We start from the raw sequence: 23,466 nt of genomic DNA, 5'->3' as shown, positions 1-23,466 counted from the left end.
TATTTAGCGGTCTTTAAGCGCTCAATATTGGTATTTTTAGTGATAAGTAAATTCGGAGACAAGTAAATTCGACTTACGTCGTTTTTCGACTTAAGTCGCCTCTCCTGGAACCAATTACCGACGTAAGGCGAGGTATACCTGTAAATACAGTATTATGAAGAATGTAGTTTATTTCATTTTTTGAAATTTTTCATCAAAGTCTGAAGTACGGCAACTTCAAAAGTGAAGTTTTATAAAAAGTTTATATTAGTTGCTCTAATGCTTCCATTGTTTTTAAAAATCTTAATTAATAACTAAAACGTTTTAGGATTTTTAGGCTTTATTAGAAGTATTAATTTACATCTGATATGGAAGTAATTGATGTTTTAGTTTGGTAATCCCACTTTGACAAACGACAAAAATCTCGCCTAGTCTTGAAATAATCATAAAATATTAGCCTTAAGGGAGTCGGCAACCTTTCAGCAGTGTTGTGCCGAACCTAATTTATACCGGGTGCGGACATGATTCTGCCAATTTTGTTATATCAAAATTGGCAAAATATCAATTATCAAAATTGTTCCTGTTATAATAGACTTCAAAAATATATAATTTTGAAGTTAAGTTGTTAATTGAATATTAATTGAATTGAAGCGCATGCACAAAACGTAGATGGCGATACAGAACGTAAACACATGCACTGTAATATACATATACAAGCAAGAGATTCGTTTTTACCACGGACTACACTGAACTAAGGCTTCCATTTAAACGTATACTTAATAATAGAGAGGTTGAGGCGCACGTTTTAAACGTGTAAACGTGTACGTGTGACGTTCGGCGCCGCTTTCCCGTAAGCCTAAAAGTTTGACAATGGTGTTTGGATAGTCGGTGGAATCACGCTCGACATTCCAAACACCATCGTCAAACTTTTAGGCTTACGGGAAAGCGGCGCCGAACGTCACACGTACACGTTTACACGTTTAAAACGTGCGCCTCAACCTCTCTATTATTAAGTATACGTTTAAATGGAAGCCTTAGTTCAGTGTAGTCCGTGGTAAAAACGAATCTCTTGCTTGTATATGTATATTACAGTGCATGTGTTTACGTTCTGTATCGCCATCTACGTTTTGTGCATGCGCTTCAATTCAATTAATATTCAATTAACAACTTAACTTCAAAATTATATATTTTTGAAGTCTATTATAACAGGAACAATTTTGATAATTGATATTTTGCCAATTTTGATATAACAAAATTGGCAGAATCATGTCCGCACCCGGTATAAATTAGGTTCGGCACAACACTGCTGAAAGGTTGCCGACTCCCTTAAGGCTAATATTTTATGATTATTTNCTTTAAGCCAACGACTACCACACTAGTAATTCGGTACACGGGGGAAGAAATATATGCGACGGTTTGCATATAATTTTGTACATATTCATTTCAACTTGCACAACCCGGAGAAATATTAATTAACCCCGGAGCCCGGAGATAACTCACTCAATCCCGGAGTCTCCGGGTCGAACCCGGACAGGTGGCAACCTTAATTTTGGCCCAGTTAAGTGGCTGCCCCAATTAAACGAACTAATAATAAATTCTATAATAAAATATGTAATACGTAGGTAAATATATAAATAGATAAAAAATAATAATTAGGGACCTATTTTAATGCTTTATTAAACCGAAATATAGAAAATATTTATACTATAAATTTGCCAGACTCACGATGATAGATAACTAATTCGCATGCTAGTGTTGCCAAATATTAGTAATGACGTAAAAAAGGGTTCACCATTTCGATCCGTTCCTGATCGAACAATTTTTCCTTTCTTTCTTTTTAGTTAGAATATGTTCTAACTAAAAAGGGAGAAAAAAAGCGTTCCTCCAAAACTCATTTTACGGTCTTTCTTTGAGCAATGTTTTCTTTACTTGGAGATGGACCACTTCAGCGGAAGTGTCCTTAGAATCCGCCAGCTCGATGCTGGTCTCAACAATCGGATGGCTGCCGTCTGAATCTAGACGTAATTATGCACACAATACCTTCCAAGGAAATTCTAGCTGTCTTCCAATTCAGTCGAGAAGCCTCGAAAAACTGTCCGGCGATCTTTGTCCCTTCGCTTTTGAGAGGATCGTTCGGCCCAATCCAGAGCAGGGTCAGACAAAATCCCCGTGTGATCCCTATGCTGACCTCTTCCGGAAAAACCGAATTGCCCAAGCAAAAGACAAAATCGCTTTGTCTCTGACAACCGTTAGGCCTACACGACATTAGTGTACGTAGGCCTACATATTTTCGGAAGATTACTAAAATATATCAAAAATTGGTAAATTCCTTTTCTGCTACTGCCCCAATTAAGCGATTAAATTATGTATTAATTTATTAGTTTGGTTTTCGTTCTTTGAGATTTGGCCCAATAAAACGGCTGCGTCTCAGTTAAGCGAAATCCACTTTATATACAGTACTGTAATAGGTTTTGCATCTATAAAATTTTTCGTAACAAATATAAATTTATTAACTGTCTTGCTGTTTTCATTTTAATATTCAGGACATTAATTTAATACCGGTGTATAATTTCCATATGTCGATATGTCCTTTACAGTGTGGTTCTGGTTACGTTCAATCATATAGGTTAAATTAAATCTAAATAGAATTTTAATCGTCACTAGAGGGCGGTAGGTTTATAACCACAAGACCACGTGGAAGTTATCGTATATTTTGAAGTGGAAATATTTAAATCAATATAAACTTTAAAAATATATTAAACTTTCATGTCTGCAAATTAAATTATTAAAATACGCGGTATTAATCTGCAGTGAAGCAAGACTTCCGGCCCAAATACTTTTAGAAATGACTATACTTTTAACGACATAAATAAGTGCAAATAAAATAAAATTTAAGTTCGAATTTTGAAATGCGCACAACCCAGCTCACTGTTATATAGAATTTATTTTGACAGGTAGGGTTAAGTAGTAATAATGTAATTGGATTTTATATTTTGCGCAGACGATCTATTGTTGCATTTTCTGCCCCCCATGACGGCTCTTGATGTGGTCACACCGTTCGCACCACCCTAGGGCCGCCATTGTCTATGATAAATAGAGGAAGATCCTTATATGAACTGTTGATTTTGAAAGTGGGGAAAGTCCATGTTATGTTATTGCTACATATTTAATGGTTTGTATTTGAATGGATTTTAAAAAATTCGTAAACAGTAATAGACTTATTCTATATTTTTTAGTCTTATTTCATGTAAATTTAATATGCAATAATGGTTATCCGTGTTAGGTGAAAAAAATCATGGTTTTGGTATGTGTCAATGGACTTTCCTCACTTTCAAAAAGCAACGATTTGTTGAAAACGTTGATATGTTTTAAATGGAATGTAATTATAATAATAAAAATCGAATATTTTATTTGTCTACTTATTTATTTTATTTCAACATTTTATACTTCTTTCGAAAAGTTACAATAAAACAAAAAAATAAATTTAATTTTATAGGAAAATGTGGATAAAATAAGAAAAAATATTCAGTGATAAGTTGCCTGCATAAACAGTCGATTCCGCTTAATTGGGACACATTGGGACTAATCCATTTTGGCTAGGGTTGCCATGTTTTTAAAATCACTGACCCGGACGGCAGGTGAGGTTTGTTCGAACAGAAGTTCCTGACGCATGCGTATATAATTTTGCAATGCGAAGAATAATTTGCAGTGCATGCCGGTTCTAAATCAGTTACAGTTAGCGACTAGGGAGACTTGGATTGGAGTAATGCAAGTGACTCTATTGGATATTGGAGGTGTATATGATTACGAATGAACAGTACAAGCAAATAAAAAAAAAGGTCGGCAGGTTACGCACGATATCCCCGGACGGCGAGTCGGATGGTAACACTATTCTGTGCTCATTTCAATCGGACTCCCCTGCCGCCCCCGTACGTTACGCTACTGTCTTTAAGCCAACGACTACCACACTAGTAATTCGGTACACGGGGGAAGAAATATATGCGACGGTTTGCATATAATTTTGTACATATTCATTTCAACTTGCACAACCCGGAGAAATATTAATTAACCCCGGAGCCCGGAGATAACTCACTCAATCCCGGAGTCTCCGGGTCGAACCCGGACAGGTGGCAACCTTAATTTTGGCCCAGTTAAGTGGCTGCCCCAATTAAACGAACTAATAATAAATTCTATAATAAAATATGTAATACGTAGGTAAATATATAAATAGATAAAAAATAATAATTAGGGACCTATTTTAATGCTTTATTAAACCGAAATATAGAAAATATTTATACTATAAATTTGCCAGACTCACGATGATAGATAACTAATTCGCATGCTAGTGTTGCCAAATATTAGTAATGACGTAAAAAAGGGTTCACCATTTCGATCCGTTCCTGATCGAACAATTTTTCCTTTCTTTCTTTTTAGTTAGAATATGTTCTAACTAAAAAGGGAGAAAAAAAGCGTTCCTCCAAAACTCATTTTACGGTCTTTCTTTGAGCAATGTTTTCTTTACTTGGAGATGGACCACTTCAGCGGAAGTGTCCTTAGAATCCGCCAGCTCGATGCTGGTCTCAACAATCGGATGGCTGCCGTCTGAATCTAGACGTAATTATGCACACAATACCTTCCAAGGAAATTCTAGCTGTCTTCCAATTCAGTCGAGAAGCCTCGAAAAACTGTCCGGCGATCTTTGTCCCTTCGCTTTTGAGAGGATCGTTCGGCCCAATCCAGAGCAGGGTCAGACAAAATCCCCGTGTGATCCCTATGCTGACCTCTTCCGGAAAAACCGAATTGCCCAAGCAAAAGACAAAATCGCTTTGTCTCTGACAACCGTTAGGCCTACACGACATTAGTGTACGTAGGCCTACATATTTTCGGAAGATTACTAAAATATATCAAAAATTGGTAAATTCCTTTTCTGCTACTGCCCCAATTAAGCGATTAAATTATGTATTAATTTATTAGTTTGGTTTTCGTTCTTTGAGATTTGGCCCAATAAAACGGCTGCGTCTCAGTTAAGCGAAATCCACTTTATATACAGTACTGTAATAGGTTTTGCATCTATAAAATTTTTCGTAACAAATATAAATTTATTAACTGTCTTGCTGTTTTCATTTTAATATTCAGGACATTAATTTAATACCGGTGTATAATTTCCATATGTCGATATGTCCTTTACAGTGTGGTTCTGGTTACGTTCAATCATATAGGTTAAATTAAATCTAAATAGAATTTTAATCGTCACTAGAGGGCGGTAGGTTTATAACCACAAGACCACGTGGAAGTTATCGTATACAGTATTTTGAAGTGGAAATATTGATTCTAACATTTGTAATTTTTTTTTATCGAATTGTATACTTTGATTAAACCAGAGTTTAAACTGTAATTTATACCGTCGTAAGTTAACTGAAGGTAAATTTTTATTTTTTATTCAATTGTGTATGATTTCATCTTTACATTTTTACTTGAGATGATGGTTCACTTTGTTTAAATTAAAGTACTGTACTGTACATTATTTTTGTTGGTATGCGTGTTTTAGCTGGCAGCACTGGCGCGACCATGAAAGGGTACTTAAGAATGCGCTAGTACTTGAATGAGGCTTTTTTCCCATTGTGAGTGGTAGGTAAGTTTTGTGTTTTTCTGAGGACTGTGTGTCGTGCTGAATCAGAATGTTTTTGAGTCTAGATTAACTTCCGAAATATAACTTTTTTGTTTTATATTTTTCAATATATTTATTTTGTTTGTGCAAAATAAAGAAATAATTTTTAACGATACAGTAGCCATGATTAGGTTAATGTGTACCTAGGTAGTCCAAGATGGAGGCACTTCCAGTTAAGACTACTAGCGCGCTCAACGATGACTGTTGGAACTAAATGCGAGCAGGCGACAACCAAAGAAAACGCCGACGCCTGACTGAAATTTTTAGATTAGACATTTGCACTACATTACAGACTACATAAAATCTAAATTAAGTATTAAAAAATACACAGTACACACCGTGTTAACAAAAACAAAAAAAAAACGTTTTTTACTTACATATTCAAAACTTGTCATTGTCTTTTCCTTCTTTTAACAGCAACACGATTGCCAATTGTTTCTGGTTGGGATGTTTCTTTTCTTTTACTCGTTGATTTTACATTCCTACTGTTCTCGGCTTTGTTATTTTTCTTTACTTTTGTTTCCTCCTTTTTCTTTCGGGGTTCTGGGGTGGCAGGCACAGTTACTGGTTCCTTCCATACAGGGATCTTACCTGATCCTGGATATATGAAACTTAAATGTTTTGCAAACAATTGGAAACATTCTCCTGCCATTTAAATAACTTTTTGTACATGAACATATACAGTAGTACCTCAGGATACAAAATTAATCTGTTCTGAAACTGAGATTGTATCATGAAAATGTTGTAAGGTGAATCATTTTTCCCCATATGATTACATGTAAAACCAAATAATCCATTTCAACATGAAAAACACACTCAAATTAAAGCTAAGTAGTACATTGAAAAAAAATAACTTTAGTAAGGAAAACACTGAAAAATGCATTTTGTAGTTATAAATAACCATAATAGAATAATAATTGATAAAAAAAAATAAAATGTAGGTTTATTTGCACTTCACCTTTTAGGATAGATGATGGTGGAGGTGTAAACTGGTGGCAGAGGAGTACTAAAACTTAACTTACATAACATAATGTAACAATAACTTAAAAATAACTTAACACTGATTTTTTAACTTTTCTGCTATATATATTTTTTAAATTTTTTATTCACTGCTTTTTGCTTTCTTCCTTCACTTCCACCAGCACTTTCACTGGATAGAGGTCGCTTGGTAAAATATCTATCCAAAGAGATTTGGCTTTGCCTATTTTTTAAGATGTTTCTAAAATGACTTAGGCAAATGTCATTACTCTGAGCAGCAATACGGCCAGTGTGAACCTTTTTGGGATGTTTCTTTTCAATAAAATCAGTCACTTTCTGATAATACCTCAAGATTTTGTTTATTGAGCGATATCCTTCCACGACGAAGCAAACACGTGGACTGAGACCAATGAACAGAAGTGAATAAAAAATGGCGCTGCGAACTAATGTAATGTTGTATGGTGAGTTTTTGTTTATATCGTGGAGCAAAAATATGTTCGAATTTCATGTCATATCCTGAAAATTTCATATGCTGGAGCATTATCTGTACAGTAGTATCCTGAGGGACTACTGTACAGATAGTACCTCAGTATAATGTTTGAGCAAATGTTCCCTGTCTTTTAACCTCACAACCTTTCTATCTTCTGAGTATGTACACCACTTTTAGGGTTCACAAAATTTTCTGAATGATTCACCGTCTGGTGAACTATTTCTACACCTTAGTAATCAATAGGATGACTAACACGCCAAATTAATATATAATAAAATTTTTGTTTAAAATTTTTGGTAAATATCTGTATTTGCTTGAGGATGACGACAATAAGTTCGTTGATAGTGCTAGCGATAAAAAAAACGCACATAACGCTGAACTCAGTGTATTTGTTTTTGTTATTATTTCTACACCTTCTAATTCGTTTGTGATTATAACCCCTCCACTCATTGGTCAACACTGTGCTTCTGGAATTAACAAATTTTGATATTATCCAATTCAATGTCTTTTTGCTCTTGTCATTAACTTTACAAACAAAGCATGTGTTATCCTCACGACGCACTCCACTGACTACCCACCTTATGACCTTCAATTTGCAACCCCTGTTGTATTTTCGTCTGGATATTATGGTTTCATCAATTTCCACCGTTTTGTTTGGTCCTCCTATTTTAAATGACGATACGTTATTCACGGCTATCATCATAACCAAACATATATAGTTTGCCCAATCAATAGACATATGATTACTAATACTACAAGCCAGGGCTGCATTTGTTGGCGTGCATTCTATGCACAGCAAGTGCCATATGAAGGAAAGTATGATGCCCCAAGAAATATGCCCACACTTACCCTTAAAAGTACCAACAAAAACGAAACCAATTTTTTTACAATAGGTGCATCTCATCGCTATGGATTTCTTGTCAGCATGGTACACTACACAGATGGGAAAATTAGTACATACACCTTCAACATGCTGTAAACCAAGTTTTACAGCTAGTTTCACATCTGATGGAATTCTCTTATCCAGAAAAGGTAATTCATTTTCAAATAACCTGAAGAACATTCGTGAATCACACTTACTCCAAAATTCTTCAGAAAAAATATCTTCAGACGTTATTATTTCTTAAATTTGAAAAATAATTCTATAAAGAAGCAAATAATTAATTCTGAAAATAAATAAATAAATAAAAGAAAAACAGGAAAGGTAATATTCTAAACATTCTATCAAAATTCTAAAGGCACAAACGTCTAGTAAACTCTACGACAGCAAGACAAATTAAAAATTTACATAACTCTACCTTCAAGAGCAGCAATGACGAATTAATTGATTTGCATAAAAATATACTGGATTGAGAAAAATGTATTCTATAGTTATCCTAACAATTTCCAGAAGTGCTTCCATCTTGGACTACCTAGATACACATTAACCACTATTATTATTTTTAAAAATTTCACTAGATTTAACAGTTAAATTCTACTTAGGTGCCAAAATGGCTGTGCTTCCAGAGTCACGTTCTAACCTAACCTAACCTATTCTAATAAATTTTCAAAATTATTAATGTAAGATGTAAAATAACTCAAAAAAAATATGAAGAAAGGAAAATTTTGGTAATTAGAATAGGTTAGGTTAGGTTAGAATGTCATTCTGAAAGTGCGTCCATTTTGGCACCTAGGTAAAATTTTAATTCATTTTTTCGAGACCATCACAATTGTAGGTTTAACCCTCATTTGCCACCATTGTTAGAATAAAAATCACGTGTCTACTTTGACGTCACAGAAAAAACTTCTCTTTATTGGAGGAATTTTGGCGTTTTAAGTAGACATGCTCTACTCTTTTTTTTCAGTTCTGTTTCAGCCAGAATTTCAGAAAAATTTTTACATTTTCTGTTTTATGCTAGATTTTACGCATGTGTGTTCCTGGCCTTATCCTATACAACAACAACGTAGTGTCAAAACTAAGGTGTATATTTTGATAATTCAGAATAAACATGAATTGAAGATATTATTTAAATAAAATTTTCTAGTTTAAAGTAATAAACTTGTGTCCTAAATACTTTGTAATTTAGATATGATAATCTTAACATTAAATTTTATTTTTTCTTAATTTTTAAAAATATTTTCTCATTTATTTATGTATAGAAACTGTTGAAGCAGTACTTCTATTAATATAAGTATTGATTTGACAAATTTATAGTTTTAAGAAAGTTCAAAAATTATTAAATTATACTTCATGAAAAGTCATTTAAATATAATTTTTTTTTTCAAAATTACCATATAGATTAGTATCATGTAACTAAAATTTTCAAAAGCAAAACAAGAAATAAATTTATTTTTGAGATTATGAGATAATGAAAGTATTTTGTTTTATTTTCAGGTTTTATTTTTGGTCAATTTTATAGTGATAAATAATGCCAAAGAAATCTAAATCAAAGTGGAGAAAGTGTGAAAATTGCAAATCAGTATTATGCATGAAAGATGTACAGCTTCATAAAGAGCAATGTGATGAGTTAAAAAATGAAAGCAATAAGTGCCTAATTTTGAATCATTGTTTGATTGATAATGAAAATCTATATGCTACTGTAATTAAAGATGATTTCCAGAAAGGTAACAAAATAGAATTATTTGTTAACAGTTTTATGATTATGAATTTAAATTTCAAAATAATGTATTTTTATAGTAGCAGTAGAATTTTTGTAATTAATTCTGACTTCCTAAAGTTTTGAGATATTATATATAGTTTTTTTAGAGTTTTTGCATTTGGTTACTGGGAGCATTTTTTATTCTGATGCCTATTACACTGTACAACAAAAAAAAATGTTTATGAATGTTTCCTTTATTTCATGAGTGAAATCTTACTAATTTGGGGTGGAAAAATCAAATATCACAAAGAAGAATTTTCATTGGCTCTAGTTTTCGTGATACACAATAGGTGGCACAATAGGTATGTGATTTTAATGGCTTAAGAGAAAACGATACATTTTAATTACATATGCTAACAACATTGAAAGTGCTTTTGAATTTTTGAAAATGTTTGAATTTGAAATTCAAACATTTTCAAAAATTCATAAACAATTCAAATTGAAATTCAAACATTCATAAACAAATGTTTGAATTTGAAAATTCAAATTCAAACATTTCATCAAGCCATTAATATCACAGCAAACTATCAGATTGTTTTTCTTCTCAAAAAAGGGAAGCAGATTCCTCTGACATTCTCTGTACTGTGAGACCCTGACATCACGTTGGAGAAGATTCGATTGCTGTAGTCCTGATGCTAGAAGTTCTACCTTATTCTTTGACAAGTCTAGGTCTTGAATGAGATCACTCAATTCCACTTAACTCAGTTTGTGGTGTATCATCTTTTACCTCAAAATCAGGGCATGGAATGTGGAAGGTTTGTTGGGTTGTTGTTCTCCCACACTTTCTTCATTTTCTACTTCAAGCTCATAATGTTGGGATGGAGTAGGAACTGGTAAACTATCTGAATGTGAAATAGGTTGATTAGCAGATGGAAGATTTAGGTATTGAACTGTTTCTTTTTTCTTCATTGACAATCCTGCCTTTATAGGTGGAGTCAAGCAGAAATAGCAGTCATCTGTATGGTTTGTAGGCTTCTGCCAAACCTTAGACACAGCAAAAGCCACAGATTGTTTTTTACTTTTCAGCCATTCTTGTAGTATAACTGAACAAGAGTTGCAACATATATGTGGAGCCCCTTATCCTGCCCCTACTTTCATACCAAAATAATGGTGATAGGCAGTCTTCAGAAGAGGCATCAGATTGTGTTTCTGTGACGAAAATGTTATTTCACTACAAATATAACAAAAATTGTTCACTGAATTTGTACATTTTTGTGGCATTTTGGTATAACCAGTATTACACTTCAAAAACACTCCAAAACCAGGAATATTAACCAAGAAAAACAGAAACAATATTAAACTTAGAGTCATAGCTACATTTATTATGTTTATAACCTACAAACATATGGAGAACATTTTGCTATGTCAGTTGAGAGGTGTGACAACTCCCAAAAAATAAATTACCCCCAAAATACAAATGTAAACTCTAAAAAATGGCATGTCACTGTATCTTCAAAGCAAGAGTTAATCAGTCATTTTTCTGGTGATTTTTGAATTCAGCAGATAGAAGGCACAGCAGACAGACATAAGAATATGCTAATTTTGAGCCCAAAACATTTTCATTGTTGTGCTGTGTTATTGATTCAACCATACCCACAATGAAGTGTCAGGAAAGGCTCTGACCTATCCAAGTCAAATTAACCATGAAAATATCTGAGAAATTAATATCTGGAATAGAATTGGGTTAATCAGAGCAGCAGACTGACAACTTTACTGTGTTATATATCTAGCTTTATACTTATCATTTATGATTGGAAAAATAATCTTTCAAACCTTTTTCCCACTGAACATGAAAATATTAGTTTGAACACTATAAAGAAAGCAACTATTCAGACTTTTTTAAAACTTGATTACTCAATAAATTGATAAAATAGTCTGGTAACTTTTTCATGCTTGATTTACATAAATTAACACTTAGGAATTAAGAAAAAAGTTTTAAATAATTTTATAATATACAGTGGGTGATCAGTTAATGAACATAATCCATTCAAAGATTTTGTTCGCTATTTGAATTGTTTGTTAACCGATTATCAATTTATCATAGGTTTTTATGGGAATTTGATTAATTCATTCTGGAGACCCCAAAAAATAAAAAATATACACTTTCTTACTACGTTTATTTATATGTAATAATAAAAATATATATATNAAATATGCTTTTAAGGCGGTAAATAAAAAATAATGTAATATTTATTTTTATGCAATTTTTTTTTCAATTATTTTCATATAGTTTTTTAGTATATGTATCCATTACTCATGTTAGTTTTCAAATTTCTATATTGTATCAGATACAATGTATCTTTTGTTACTTAATCTATACTAATACTGTATTATAAAGAGGTAATGCTTGTAAGTTTGGATTTAGGAGTAATCTCCGAAACTACTCATCCAATTTCAAAAATTCTTTCACCAATATTTAGAATGGAACTTCAGGGTGAACATAGGCTGTATATTATTCCGTTAAACATTCATATAAATTAAAAAATATCATCTAGGGTTAAGGCTTTTATGTCCAACAGATGGCGCTACCAGTACGACGACTTAAGTATGACTTAATAATTGAATTTAGACTTAAGTATGCTTTTCTGTGAGGATGAACTAAAGCAGATCTTCTTCTATCTATCTATATAAATAAAAATGTAATGTTCGTTTGTTCCTACCGATTCCTTTGAAATTTTCACACAACGCTGCATTCAAATACGCACGTGTTTTTATATAAAATACATGTCGAAATTCCCCCACTGGGGGAGATGGACAGGATTAAGACTTACAGTAAAGAACTCTGGTTCTATTTATACTATTTTAGATGCGGTTTTTTGCGTTTTTGATTGCGTTTTAATATAGTACGTCAACAGAATATACACTAAAAAGTGATTTTTCGATATTCCCCCCGCGGGGGAGAGGGACGGGATTAAGGCTTATCATGAAGAACTTGGCTTCTATTATACTATTTTAGATGCGGTTATTTGCGTTTTTGATTGCGTTTTAATAGGGTACGTCAAGCGAATGTACTGTACACTAAGAAGGGATTTTTCGAAAAATTCCCCCCCACGGGGAAGTGTTATTCATTTATAATAGATACATTTTGAGCCACAACAACGCGTAGCGGGGTCTGCTAGTACCGGTATTACTAATTTTAAAATTAGTAAAATTTAAAATTATTAATTAATTAGTAGTATTATTTTAAAATGTCCGGGTCAGCAATTTTCAAAAGGTGGTAACACTAGTCCCACGTGCCACAGTTTGCCGACTCCTGGTCTAATGAATACAATTATTTAACTTAATTTTAATTAATTCACTTTCAACATGTGTATCTTAGCTGAAGATAAAAAATTAAATAAGCCATTCACTTGATTTCAAATATACGCGATAGGTAATAGCATCAGATCACAGGGCAGTTTTGCCTTAGATTTAACCTAAATATAAGACTACCCTAAACATTACCCTGAGAGATTGAAATTACCCTAGAAACGGCAGCACTGCTTATAATACAAACTAAAATTAATAATATTTGACATATTGATAGTAATAGCGTATGATTAAGTTTAATATTGTTAAATACTATAAATAAAGCCCTAGATATAAAAAGAACGACACTTCGTCTGTAGAACGCCATTTTCAGATAACGACTCACTACGTAAAATACAATCATTTCTTTGAAAAGTATTTTTCTTTTGAAATTCATCTCAAATAAATCAATATAAACTTTAAAAACATATTAAAGTTTCGTGTCTGAAAAATAAATTATTAAAATACGCGGTATTAATCTGCAGTGAAGCACTTCCGGCCCAAATACTTTTAGAAATGACTATACTTTTAACGACATAAATAAGTGCAAATAAACTACACTTGAAGCTTGTAAATACAATCATTCCTTTAAAAAGGATTTTTCTTTTGAAATTCATTTCAAATAAATCAATATAAACTTTAAAAACATATTAAAGTTTCGTGTCTGAAAAATAAATTATTAAAATACGCGGTATTAATCTTTAGTGAAACAAGACTTTCGTCCCAAATACTTTTAAGAATGTTTATACTTTTAACAACATACATTAAATGTAAGTGAAATAAAATTTAACGTTCTTTCTAATCATAATAAAGGTCGAAATTTACGTTGTTGATACTTTATAATCGATATAATTAAGTGGTGATGATGCTTTCCAGCATCGCGCTTAGAGTACAGCAAGATTGCAGTAATATCTAGCTGTGACGTTTGTATGTTGGTATTTTCGCAAATCTCATCGTGAGATGTCTTCATTGCGTACGATTATATTCCGCTAACGGTTCGACTATTAAAATCTTTGAGTTCAGGCTGATAACTCTTGACTTAGGTTTATGCTACCGTTTTCTGTGCCCATTTACTTTAGAGGGAGTAAGCAAATCAATCTTCGGTGCTAGCTTCCTGAAACATTATGGTGTTTTGGTAGACTTCAATAACAGCTACTTATGTGACCCGCTTACTAATCTTTTAATCGATCAGACTTTCAAATTGTCTCCAAATAATTCCTATATTCTACAGTCAAAGTAAAATAATCACGTTTAAGCTTACATAAACTAAATTTCATTCGTATATAATTGTGACAATGCCGAAGGGCCTACCTATACTTCGGCACCACTTGACCGAAGGGTCGACATCGCGTCGGCGAAGATCGCAATGACAAGTTTCGTCAGGACTGACACTACTGTGTCTTTACGGACAGACACAGAAACCGTTATGTTCTCGCGCGAACGATTGCGTGTGTGAGCGAAAGGATTCGGGATGGAGGGAGAGACGGCGNGATGAGTGGTTGGTTGGTTGGTTAACTTTTATTGGCACAAAAGCCATACAGGCCATACTGCGCCACAACACATGGTGCAATTCGAAGTAGAAAATAAATAAAAAGACATATATACACATAAACGAAACATCACAGTTTAACCATTAAACAGCCAATGGTAATATAAATATAAAATCTATAATATAATGAATAAATAAGTAACAACAAAAATAAATAAATAAGCAACAACAAAAATAAATAAACAAACAACAACAAAATATATATACAATAATTTATATATGCAACTCAACGTAAATAAAACTGTACAATAATTATTGAAGAGGAACACAAAATAAAAATTAAATTCATGACAGAAGAGCATGATATGAAAATGCTCCTAATGCTAACACAAAAGTCCAGCAAAAGATATTGCAAATATTAGTGGATAATCCATCCAGTTTTAGAATGCAATTAAATTAATATTGAAATTGATTTGTAATTACTTTTTTGCAAAATATATATTTATATACAGTGTAAAAAGTGTTTTTATTTTTTAATAGGTGATAAAGACCTAAAACTTTTTTCTAAAAACAGTGCCTTTCTTCATCCTTCAACTATGAAGATGTGCAATATATATTATAAAAAAACTAGTATGTAAAAAGTGTTTTTATTTATTTATAGGTGATAAAGACCTAAAACTTTTTTCTAAAAACAGTGCCTTTCTTCATCCTTCAACTATGAAGATGTGCAATATATGTTTTGGAGACAGGATCACTTTGACTTCATCATCAGGTTATCAGATTCTTTGTACTGTCCTGCCAAAATCATCTCTTTCATTGACAACAATTTCAGTAATGAAAAATGACTTTTCTAAGGATTATAACAAAAAAATAATTTGTGTGAGAAAATATTTAAAGTATCCATTGAAAGCAGACTCTCTAACAATATTGTGTGAAAGTTCAAGCAGAAAAGATCTTTTTTTTAATGATTTTAAAACTTTCTTTATTCGAAACTACTGTAAGTACTATTATAATAAGTATCTAAAGTTATATTGTATAGTTTATATAGATTTTNTTTATATGTAATAATAAAAATATATATATACACAGTCTTGCATTTTTAATAGTTATGTTTTTTCCGTTTGAAGGGGTTAAAGAATCTGTCTAATGTCGATTGCTTTTTCTCTCTTCTTCAGGATTTTTCAGAAGTAATTAATAGCATTGTAATTGTAGAGATCCTTAAGCCTATTAACCTGAACCTGGTTTGGATGCCATTCTACAACCGTTGTTATGACATCCTCCCACTTCAAAAGATGTTTAATAGCAGATATCGGCATTAATCCTCTTTTTCAGAAGAAAACATATCTCGCCAAGTTTTTTGGTGTTCTTCATTCAAGAGTTCTTGGAATTCTTCTGTCGTCAGATCAGTTTCAGGTTCCATTATGATCTCTTTAATGTTTTTTATTTCTCAGATGTGATTTTCGTTACTCCTTTAGCTGCTTGAGTCTTCTTGATTATACTGTACTGTCATACTGCCCAGCAATATCAGATATTCTTCTGCCCACTCTCTACCTTTGCTATTATAATCTCACCTTTTGAAAATAAAAACCGACACAAAACTTAACGAGTGCCCACCCGACAGTCTTGCGAAACTATAAAAAATTCTTTGTCAGAAAAAAGGATGGAATTACAAGGAAGAGTTTCAAAGTTTGGAGGAATACTATCTGATCAGTATATACTGGGTTGAGCGTCAATGTCAATGTCTCCCGCACTCTGAAAAGTTTCAAATTGTTGCCTGAACACAAGGGAAGACCAATCAGTATTCATTATTTTAGGTCGCTTCTCCTTGTGTTTGTTCTGTTAGGTGTTTGTTATCCGAACATAAAAAATCTTTCGCAAAAGTGTTCATTAACCAATCACCCACTGTATTACTTTCTTTGAAAATACAGTTGAACCTGTCTATCTCAAATCTCACAGGGATGAGAAAAAAAATTTGAGATAGGTTTCGAGATATAGAGGTTCCTACAAGTAAACAGTAATAGATTTGACAGCAAATACTATATTTTATTAATACAATAGCAAGTACAGTGCACACCTGTGTTAGGTGTAAATAAAATATTTTTGACATACCTCAAGAGAAATAGTTTGTCAGTAGTTTCTATTGCATGACTTTCTTTGACTAATAAGATGCAAGCCAAACTCATAGTGATTAGAGAAAATCAGCATTAATTATCAGTATGTACTGTATTGCAAGAGACATTTCTTCACTACAGAGTATGCTATGAAAATGTAGTTGCTAAGCTTTGAATTTGTAATTGTTGTTAATTGGCAAATTTAGTTTTAAAACAAATATTTTCATATGTAATTCTATATTTTAGAACTGTTGGAGCTTTTTGAAAATTATTATTGTTCTGATTACATTTACTTGTAATTTAAAAATTTTCAATGGTTATTCTATTGAAAATGTTGAAATATTAAGAAAAATGATCGAGTATCACAAGGTGTTCTGAAATGTGTTTTCAGTTCAATTTATTATGAAATGTCCTATTTATGCAAGTTGAATTTGAATTGAAAGTATGAAAAGTTGCAGATGATCTTTTGAGTTTAATATATAAAAAAAACTAGTATGTAAAAAGTATTTTTATTTACAGATGATAAAGACCTGAAATGTGTTTCGAGTACAATTTAATTTATTATGAAATGTCCTATTTATGCAAGTTGAATTTGAATTGAAAGTATGAAAAGTTGCAGATGATCTTTTGAATTTAATATATAAAAAAAACTAGTATGTAAAAAGTATTTTTATTTACAGATGATAAAGACCTAAAATTTCTACCTAAAAACAGTGCCTTTCTTCATCCTTCAACTATGAGGATGTGCAAAATATGTTCTGGAGACAGGATCACTTTGACTTCATCATCAGGTTATCAGATTCTTTGTACTGTTCTGCCAAAATCATCTCTTTCGTTGACGACAATTTCAGTACTGAGAAATGACTTTTCAAAGGATTATTACGAAAAAATAGTTCATGTGAGAAACTATTTCAAGCATCCATTGAAAGCAGAGTCTATAACAATATTGTGTGAAAATTCAGACAGAGAAGATATATTTTCTAGTGGTTTTCAAACTCATTTTATTCGAAAGTACTGTAAGTATTATCATCATAAGTATCTATAGTTATATTGTATAGTTTATATATTTTTTATTTTTATTAAAGGAGGAGTGATTTTTTTTAGTCTTTTATAAGTACTAGTAATCATGCACATCAAGTAATCTTGTTAGAAATTATAAAGATGTATATATTCAACCGAATTCCTATAGAACCCAATTCTCATAGAATCAATCAGCTTTCTGTATATTGAATAATAACCTTATAAGGAGGTTATTATTTAATATGATATTCTTGTTAAAAATTTAGCTATTCTTGGACATAGTGACTACATATGGGTGGGCCATTTGTATACAATATTTTCAAAACAGGCCTACCTTTGGGTTTCTGTAATTTTTACAGGATTCAGTTAAGGCTGTGTACACACTAGGCATTTTGCGTTGCGTTAAACGCGCGTTAGCTCGGTATTAGATGACCGTTTAGTGGAGCATACGCACTGGCTCAGTTTGGAAATGGACATGAAAGTAATTGCTTATGTGCCCCTCCTCCATTGTCGCTATAAAAGACGATGGCAGAGGCAAAGAGAATTTTGGGTGCACCTAATATTACAAGATAGACTGACAAATGGAATGCTTGCGAAGTTGTATCCAAAACTAAGACAAAATAAACCCAAGTTTTTTAATTCTTTTAAAATATCTATAAAATCCTTTGACAATGGTTGGTTTCTTTTAGATTTCATCAATAAATAGATCAGTATCGAAATGATCGTTCTCCATTTCGGCCAACGTACGTCCACTCTACCCAAAAACGCGCAATCGAATGTACAGTAACATGGCAGTACATATATCTCAAAGCGCTCGGCTGACGCCCGCAAAACACGCCTTTTAAGAAAAATCTATAAACACGCATTTGAGTGTGTATGTCTATGCAGAACTCTTGGTTCTTTAAAATGCGCGTTTAAAAATGCCTAGTGTGTACACAGCCTAATACATATAACATTGTAAAGTGATAAGTGATTTATTCATTTTAAAAATAGAAAACTACATTAGTACAATGCAGGCTTGCTTACCTTTATGATGTGCTGATAGTCTAAACTTTTCTTTTTTTGGACTTAATTGCAGCAAATATATTTACTGCCTTTGATGGGTCTTCATTCTCTCTATCACTTGTGAAGTTTTCAGAAAACATAATGCTGAATTAGTTATTCTTTCTTCAGTCATTGACACACAAAAATAATTTTTTATAATTTCAGTTTACAGAATGAATGTTTAGCAGAAGTCATAATAGCAGCTATTGTAAGAAATTATAGAAAGGCCATGCAGACATCAGGCAAGCTGCTTGAAACATGATATTCAATCAGAAGTAGCTTGTGAATTCTTTTACTGTGGCTCTTTTTACAATGTCTTTCAACAAGCAAGATTCAAATGTCAGCAGTTACATTGGGAATGATCATGATAAATCACTTTTATAACAGAGAAGAAGTTTTTCTGCAGCTGCATACAGTTTTTCACCATTATTTGAGACCAGGGTTGAGGGAAGGATAGTATGAAATGTGTCCACCACTATTTAACTCTCAAATCTCTTCATGAGCTTTGATATTATTATTTCTAAAGTAGCGTAGAAAATGCCTACTTTAAACCTGAGCCAGTTAGTGGATTTTGTATAGTGTATAGCGTAAACTCCAAATTTCTGTACCTAGGTCCCTTCTTTATGTATATGCCAAGCCTTTAGAAAATTTGATTATATACTGCCACTGGATCTCCAGTCCACATTACATAGGATAATTTGTAATGATACAGATGGGGTTACACTTTTGGAAAAGTCTAGAGTTTAAACCTACAATTTATCAAAGAATTGGCATTGTTTTTCATGTTTTTCCTGGAGTGTTGTAGAGATTTCTCAAATTTCAGCTATGTTGAATAGTATGAGGGGCAAGGGCCCTCATACTATTTGCTTTGGGCTCCTGTGCAATTGCACAGGTTGCACAAATGTTAATTATGCCACTGCTTGGATATTAAATGATTCAATAAGTGATAATAAATATCTAGCTTTGATCTACACAAATGCATTACATATCTTTTATAAATACCTAATATTGTCTTTATTTGGTGAAAATACAATTTAATAAAAAGTAAAATACATCACAAATGGATACGAGTCCAATTTTTCTTGCCATGTCCAATCACCAGGAACAATTACTTCCATTGCAGAGACAACCTTTCTTTAGAGGCTATGCCTCTGTACAAATATGTAAAACAGTTTAAAATGTCTGCAGGTGACAATCCCAACACAATTAAAAATATAATATTTCTTTGTAGAAAAGGGCTGGCAGAATTACAATTTAATAAAAAGTAAAATACATCACAAATGGATATGAGTCCAATTTTTCTTGCCATGTCCAATCACCAGGAACAACTATTTCCACTGAAGAGAGAACCTTTCTTTAGAGGCTATGCCTCTGCACAAATGGATATTTGTGCAGAGGCATAGCCTCTAAAGAAAGGTTCTCTCTTCAGTGGAAATAGTTGTTCCTGGTGATTGGACATGGCAAGAAAAATTGGACTCATATCCATTTGTGATGTATTTTACTTTTTATTAAATTGTAATTCTGCCAGCCCTTTTCTACAAAGGAAAATATAATTGTTATTGAATGGTACCAGTATCCAAAGTATAAATATGTATGACACTTTTAGCTTATTACTGGATGTGTTCATCTGTAATTTAATTGTACAGCTATCACTTGTTCATTAATGTTCAGTAATGTTTTCAGCTCTCTCTTTGTTCATTAAACAAAAAAAAAAAAATAGCTGTAAACATAATAACTGGAAAACTTAAATTAAAAAAATTTGAAACATAATATCTGTATTTAAAACTAAGGATCAGGAATTAGAGTTAGAAGTTAACCACTAAGCATTCACAAACTAAAAATGTATGGTAGTTGATTAACTTTTAACTCTAACTCTTGAATCTTGGGTGTAAATATGGCTATGAAAAAGCTTTAAAAAAAATTTTTTTTTAAATATATATACAATAGAGCATAGATTATCTGAATACTGATCAACCGAAACATTGGTTAACCAAAAGTGTTCCAGTCGGCAAATTCAAATTTCCCCTAGTGCTGTGGAGCTGCAGCACTCTTCCCCACCCTGCCAACTGAAACTATAGGCCTACTTTAATGTACTACTTTATGTAAGATATGTATTTGTAGGGCATGTGATACAAAATATATACAGTAAAGTTTTGTTCTTAATATATTTTTTCATAAATGATCAGTTATCCGAACAACCCCAGTCTCGAATTTTTTTGCATAATCGATGCTCTACTGTAATATATTGAATTCTTTCTAAACAATAATTTTTATATTTTAATTGAAATTTATGATAATTTAGAATTATGAAAATTATATTTTCATGAATAATAAATTTATTACAGATGATACGTATGTGACATTTGGAACAAAATTATCTTTTCCATATTTTGGAAATATTTACCAGTTAAAGATTGTAGATGTTATTGGTGAAAATTGTGATAAGAATCAGATAAGAAATTCTCCTGATTTTCTTTCTGTTAAAATGGATGCACTAAAATTAGAAGAATCAGTTGATGGACTTGATGTAAGTAATAAATCAGAAATTTCTAAAAGTGAAGAATGTCATGACAGGACAGAAACAGATTTTAATTCAGAAGTTTCTGGAAGCAAAACATCATTATTATGTTCTACACCTTTGAACACAAATAAAAGTTTATCAAGTTTATTTACTGTTAAAGATTCACCTGTATTGAGGGATAATTATTTAAAGAAAGCTGAAAATGAAATTCAGTTTTATCTGATAACAATGAGGACAAATATCAAATTTGTAAATGAGACACAAAAACATGATACTTCATATATAAAAATAACATTTGATAAAATTGGTGGTTTAGAACGTCAGATTAGTCTGCTGAAAGAACTGATATATCCAATAATATGTCCAAGATATTTCAGATTAAAAGGTTTGTAAACATTTTTATTATAATTAAGTAAGGAATATTGAAGTTTTTTATTTTTATACTAAATAGGATAAGATATTGAAGGATTTATAGATTTTAGGGTTAATGATTCCCTAACAAAAAGAAAACTAAACTTTATACATGCTTTAGCATGCATAGATGTTTGTTCTTTTAACTATGACAGTTCTTAATACAGTAAAACTTCTAACTCAAACATCTGTAACTCAAATACTTCTTTAACTTGAAAATGAAGTACTTGGTAGATCTTAATGGAAGAGCATAGGAATTTAATATCTTCAACTTGAATTTCCTGAACTCAAATTTTCTCAAAGTTAAAGGTTTTCACAGTTCTCTGACACAGATCTGTGTTAGTTTTGACTTCTCCAACTCAGTTTTTAATATTTATTTTGTATAAAGTGATTCTAATTATTGGATTTCCATGAAATTTTCAGACAGTTGTATCTACTGTCTGATACCCATTTGCAAACATTTCAGTCGAAAACAAGAGGATCTCTCACTTTATCTCAACAAGATTTACTTGCAAAACTGTTTGATTTCATTAGTTATGGTGAACATTTTGCTGGAAGGCATTGTACAGTCTGTTTTGAAACAAAAAATCTATCAAATATTCTTTATATAATGCAAGAGAAGTAAAAATATCAGGTCAGTCCACAAGTTCATGGGTATTTATTTTATGACCTTGAGAAAAATCATGTTTTGCTGTTAAAATTGTCAGTCTAATGTGATACTGTTTACACTGAAGTGTTAAATTGGATCTCATTCATATAATACTGTTCATATAATACTGAATTGGGAACATTTCAGTTTATTTTCGTTAAAATAGAAGTAACAGACGAATATAAGAGACATGTTTTATACTTTTTATTTTTAAGTGGTGAGAATGCTACAAATGCAGCCAAAAAATTAAATACTGTTCATAATCAAACTGTAATTAGTGTAAGGACTGCGCAGAAGTGGTTTGAAAGATTTAGAAATAATGATTTTAGTGTGGAGGATAAGGCTCGTACTGGAAAACCCGTATGATGCTCTCTCTGCACTAATTGAAGCAGAACCATCTTTAACAGTTGATGAAATTGCAGAACGTTTAAATTCATCCCGTGGAACTGTTCATAGACATCTACAACAAATCGGAAAAGTTTCAAAGCTAGGAAAATGGATACCACATGAACTGTCAATAGCTAACCGACAACAACGTGTAAACATTTGCACGTCTCTTTTATCCCGCATTACTTTAGAACCTTTCTTGATCGGCTGGTTACTGGAGACGAAAAATGGATCCTCTATAATAATGTGACGAGAAGAAGACAATGGACAGATCGCGACAACCAGCCAAAACTGGCTGAAAAAGGTGGGTTGCATTGAAAAAAAATTCTTTTGTCTTTGTTGGGATATCTCAAGTGTAATTCACTTTGAGCTGTTAGAACCTAATCAAACAATTACAGCTCAAATGTATTGTGATCAATTAGAGTGTTTAAATGAAAAATTGAAAAAAAATCGACCGTCATTAGTGAACAGAAAGCAGGTTCTCTTGCAACATGACAATGCCAGAGCACATGCTGCAAAAATAACTGTAGAGAAACTCAAGCTTCAACTGGGAAATTTTACCTCATCCACCATATTCGCCAGATATTGCTCCCAGTGATTATCACCTTTTTCGCAGTTTGCAGAATTTTTAAAAGGGAAAACTTTTGAGGATGAGAACAATGTAAAAAAGGCTATTTCTGAATATTTTGATTCAAAACCGAAATCATTTTACGAAGACGGGATTAAAAAGCTACCATCAAGATGGCAAGAAATTGTACAAAATAATGGTGAATACATTATAGATTGAAATAA

At 32.1% G+C, this 23,466-nt stretch overlaps 1 protein-coding gene across 5 annotated transcripts in view; it reads left to right on the top strand.

Moving 5' to 3' along the window:
• The first annotated feature begins 5,262 nt into the window (after positions 1 to 5,262).
• The window catches only part of LOC111630468 (spermatogenesis-associated protein 5-like), a 29,347-nt gene continuing 11,143 nt past the window's right edge, over positions 5,263 to 23,466 (top strand). For 2 of the 5 annotated variants that reach the window (XM_023374570.1, XM_023374567.1), the window contains exons 1-4: positions 5,263 to 5,400; positions 9,490 to 9,719; positions 15,193 to 15,528; positions 21,052 to 21,612. In XM_023374570.1, coding sequence (XP_023230338.1) covers positions 9,524 to 9,719; positions 15,193 to 15,528; positions 21,052 to 21,612 — 1,093 coding nt within the window. In that variant the 5' untranslated portion in view covers positions 5,263 to 5,400; positions 9,490 to 9,523. Of the gene's footprint in view, positions 5,401 to 5,535; positions 5,612 to 9,489; positions 9,720 to 15,192; positions 15,529 to 21,051; positions 21,613 to 23,466 lie in introns of those variants that run through there. The other 3 variants (XM_023374568.1, XM_023374569.1, XM_023374571.1) reach the window with 3 other exon arrangements.

Source organism: Centruroides sculpturatus, unplaced genomic scaffold (assembly GCF_000671375.1).
Source record: "Centruroides sculpturatus isolate CEXI.00-Female unplaced genomic scaffold, Cexi_2.0 scaffold659, whole genome shotgun sequence".
Taxonomy (NCBI): Eukaryota; Metazoa; Arthropoda; class Arachnida; order Scorpiones; family Buthidae; genus Centruroides; species Centruroides sculpturatus.
The sequence above is the reverse complement of the archived record's forward strand: the minus strand, read 5'-3'. Positions and strand labels throughout refer to the sequence as shown.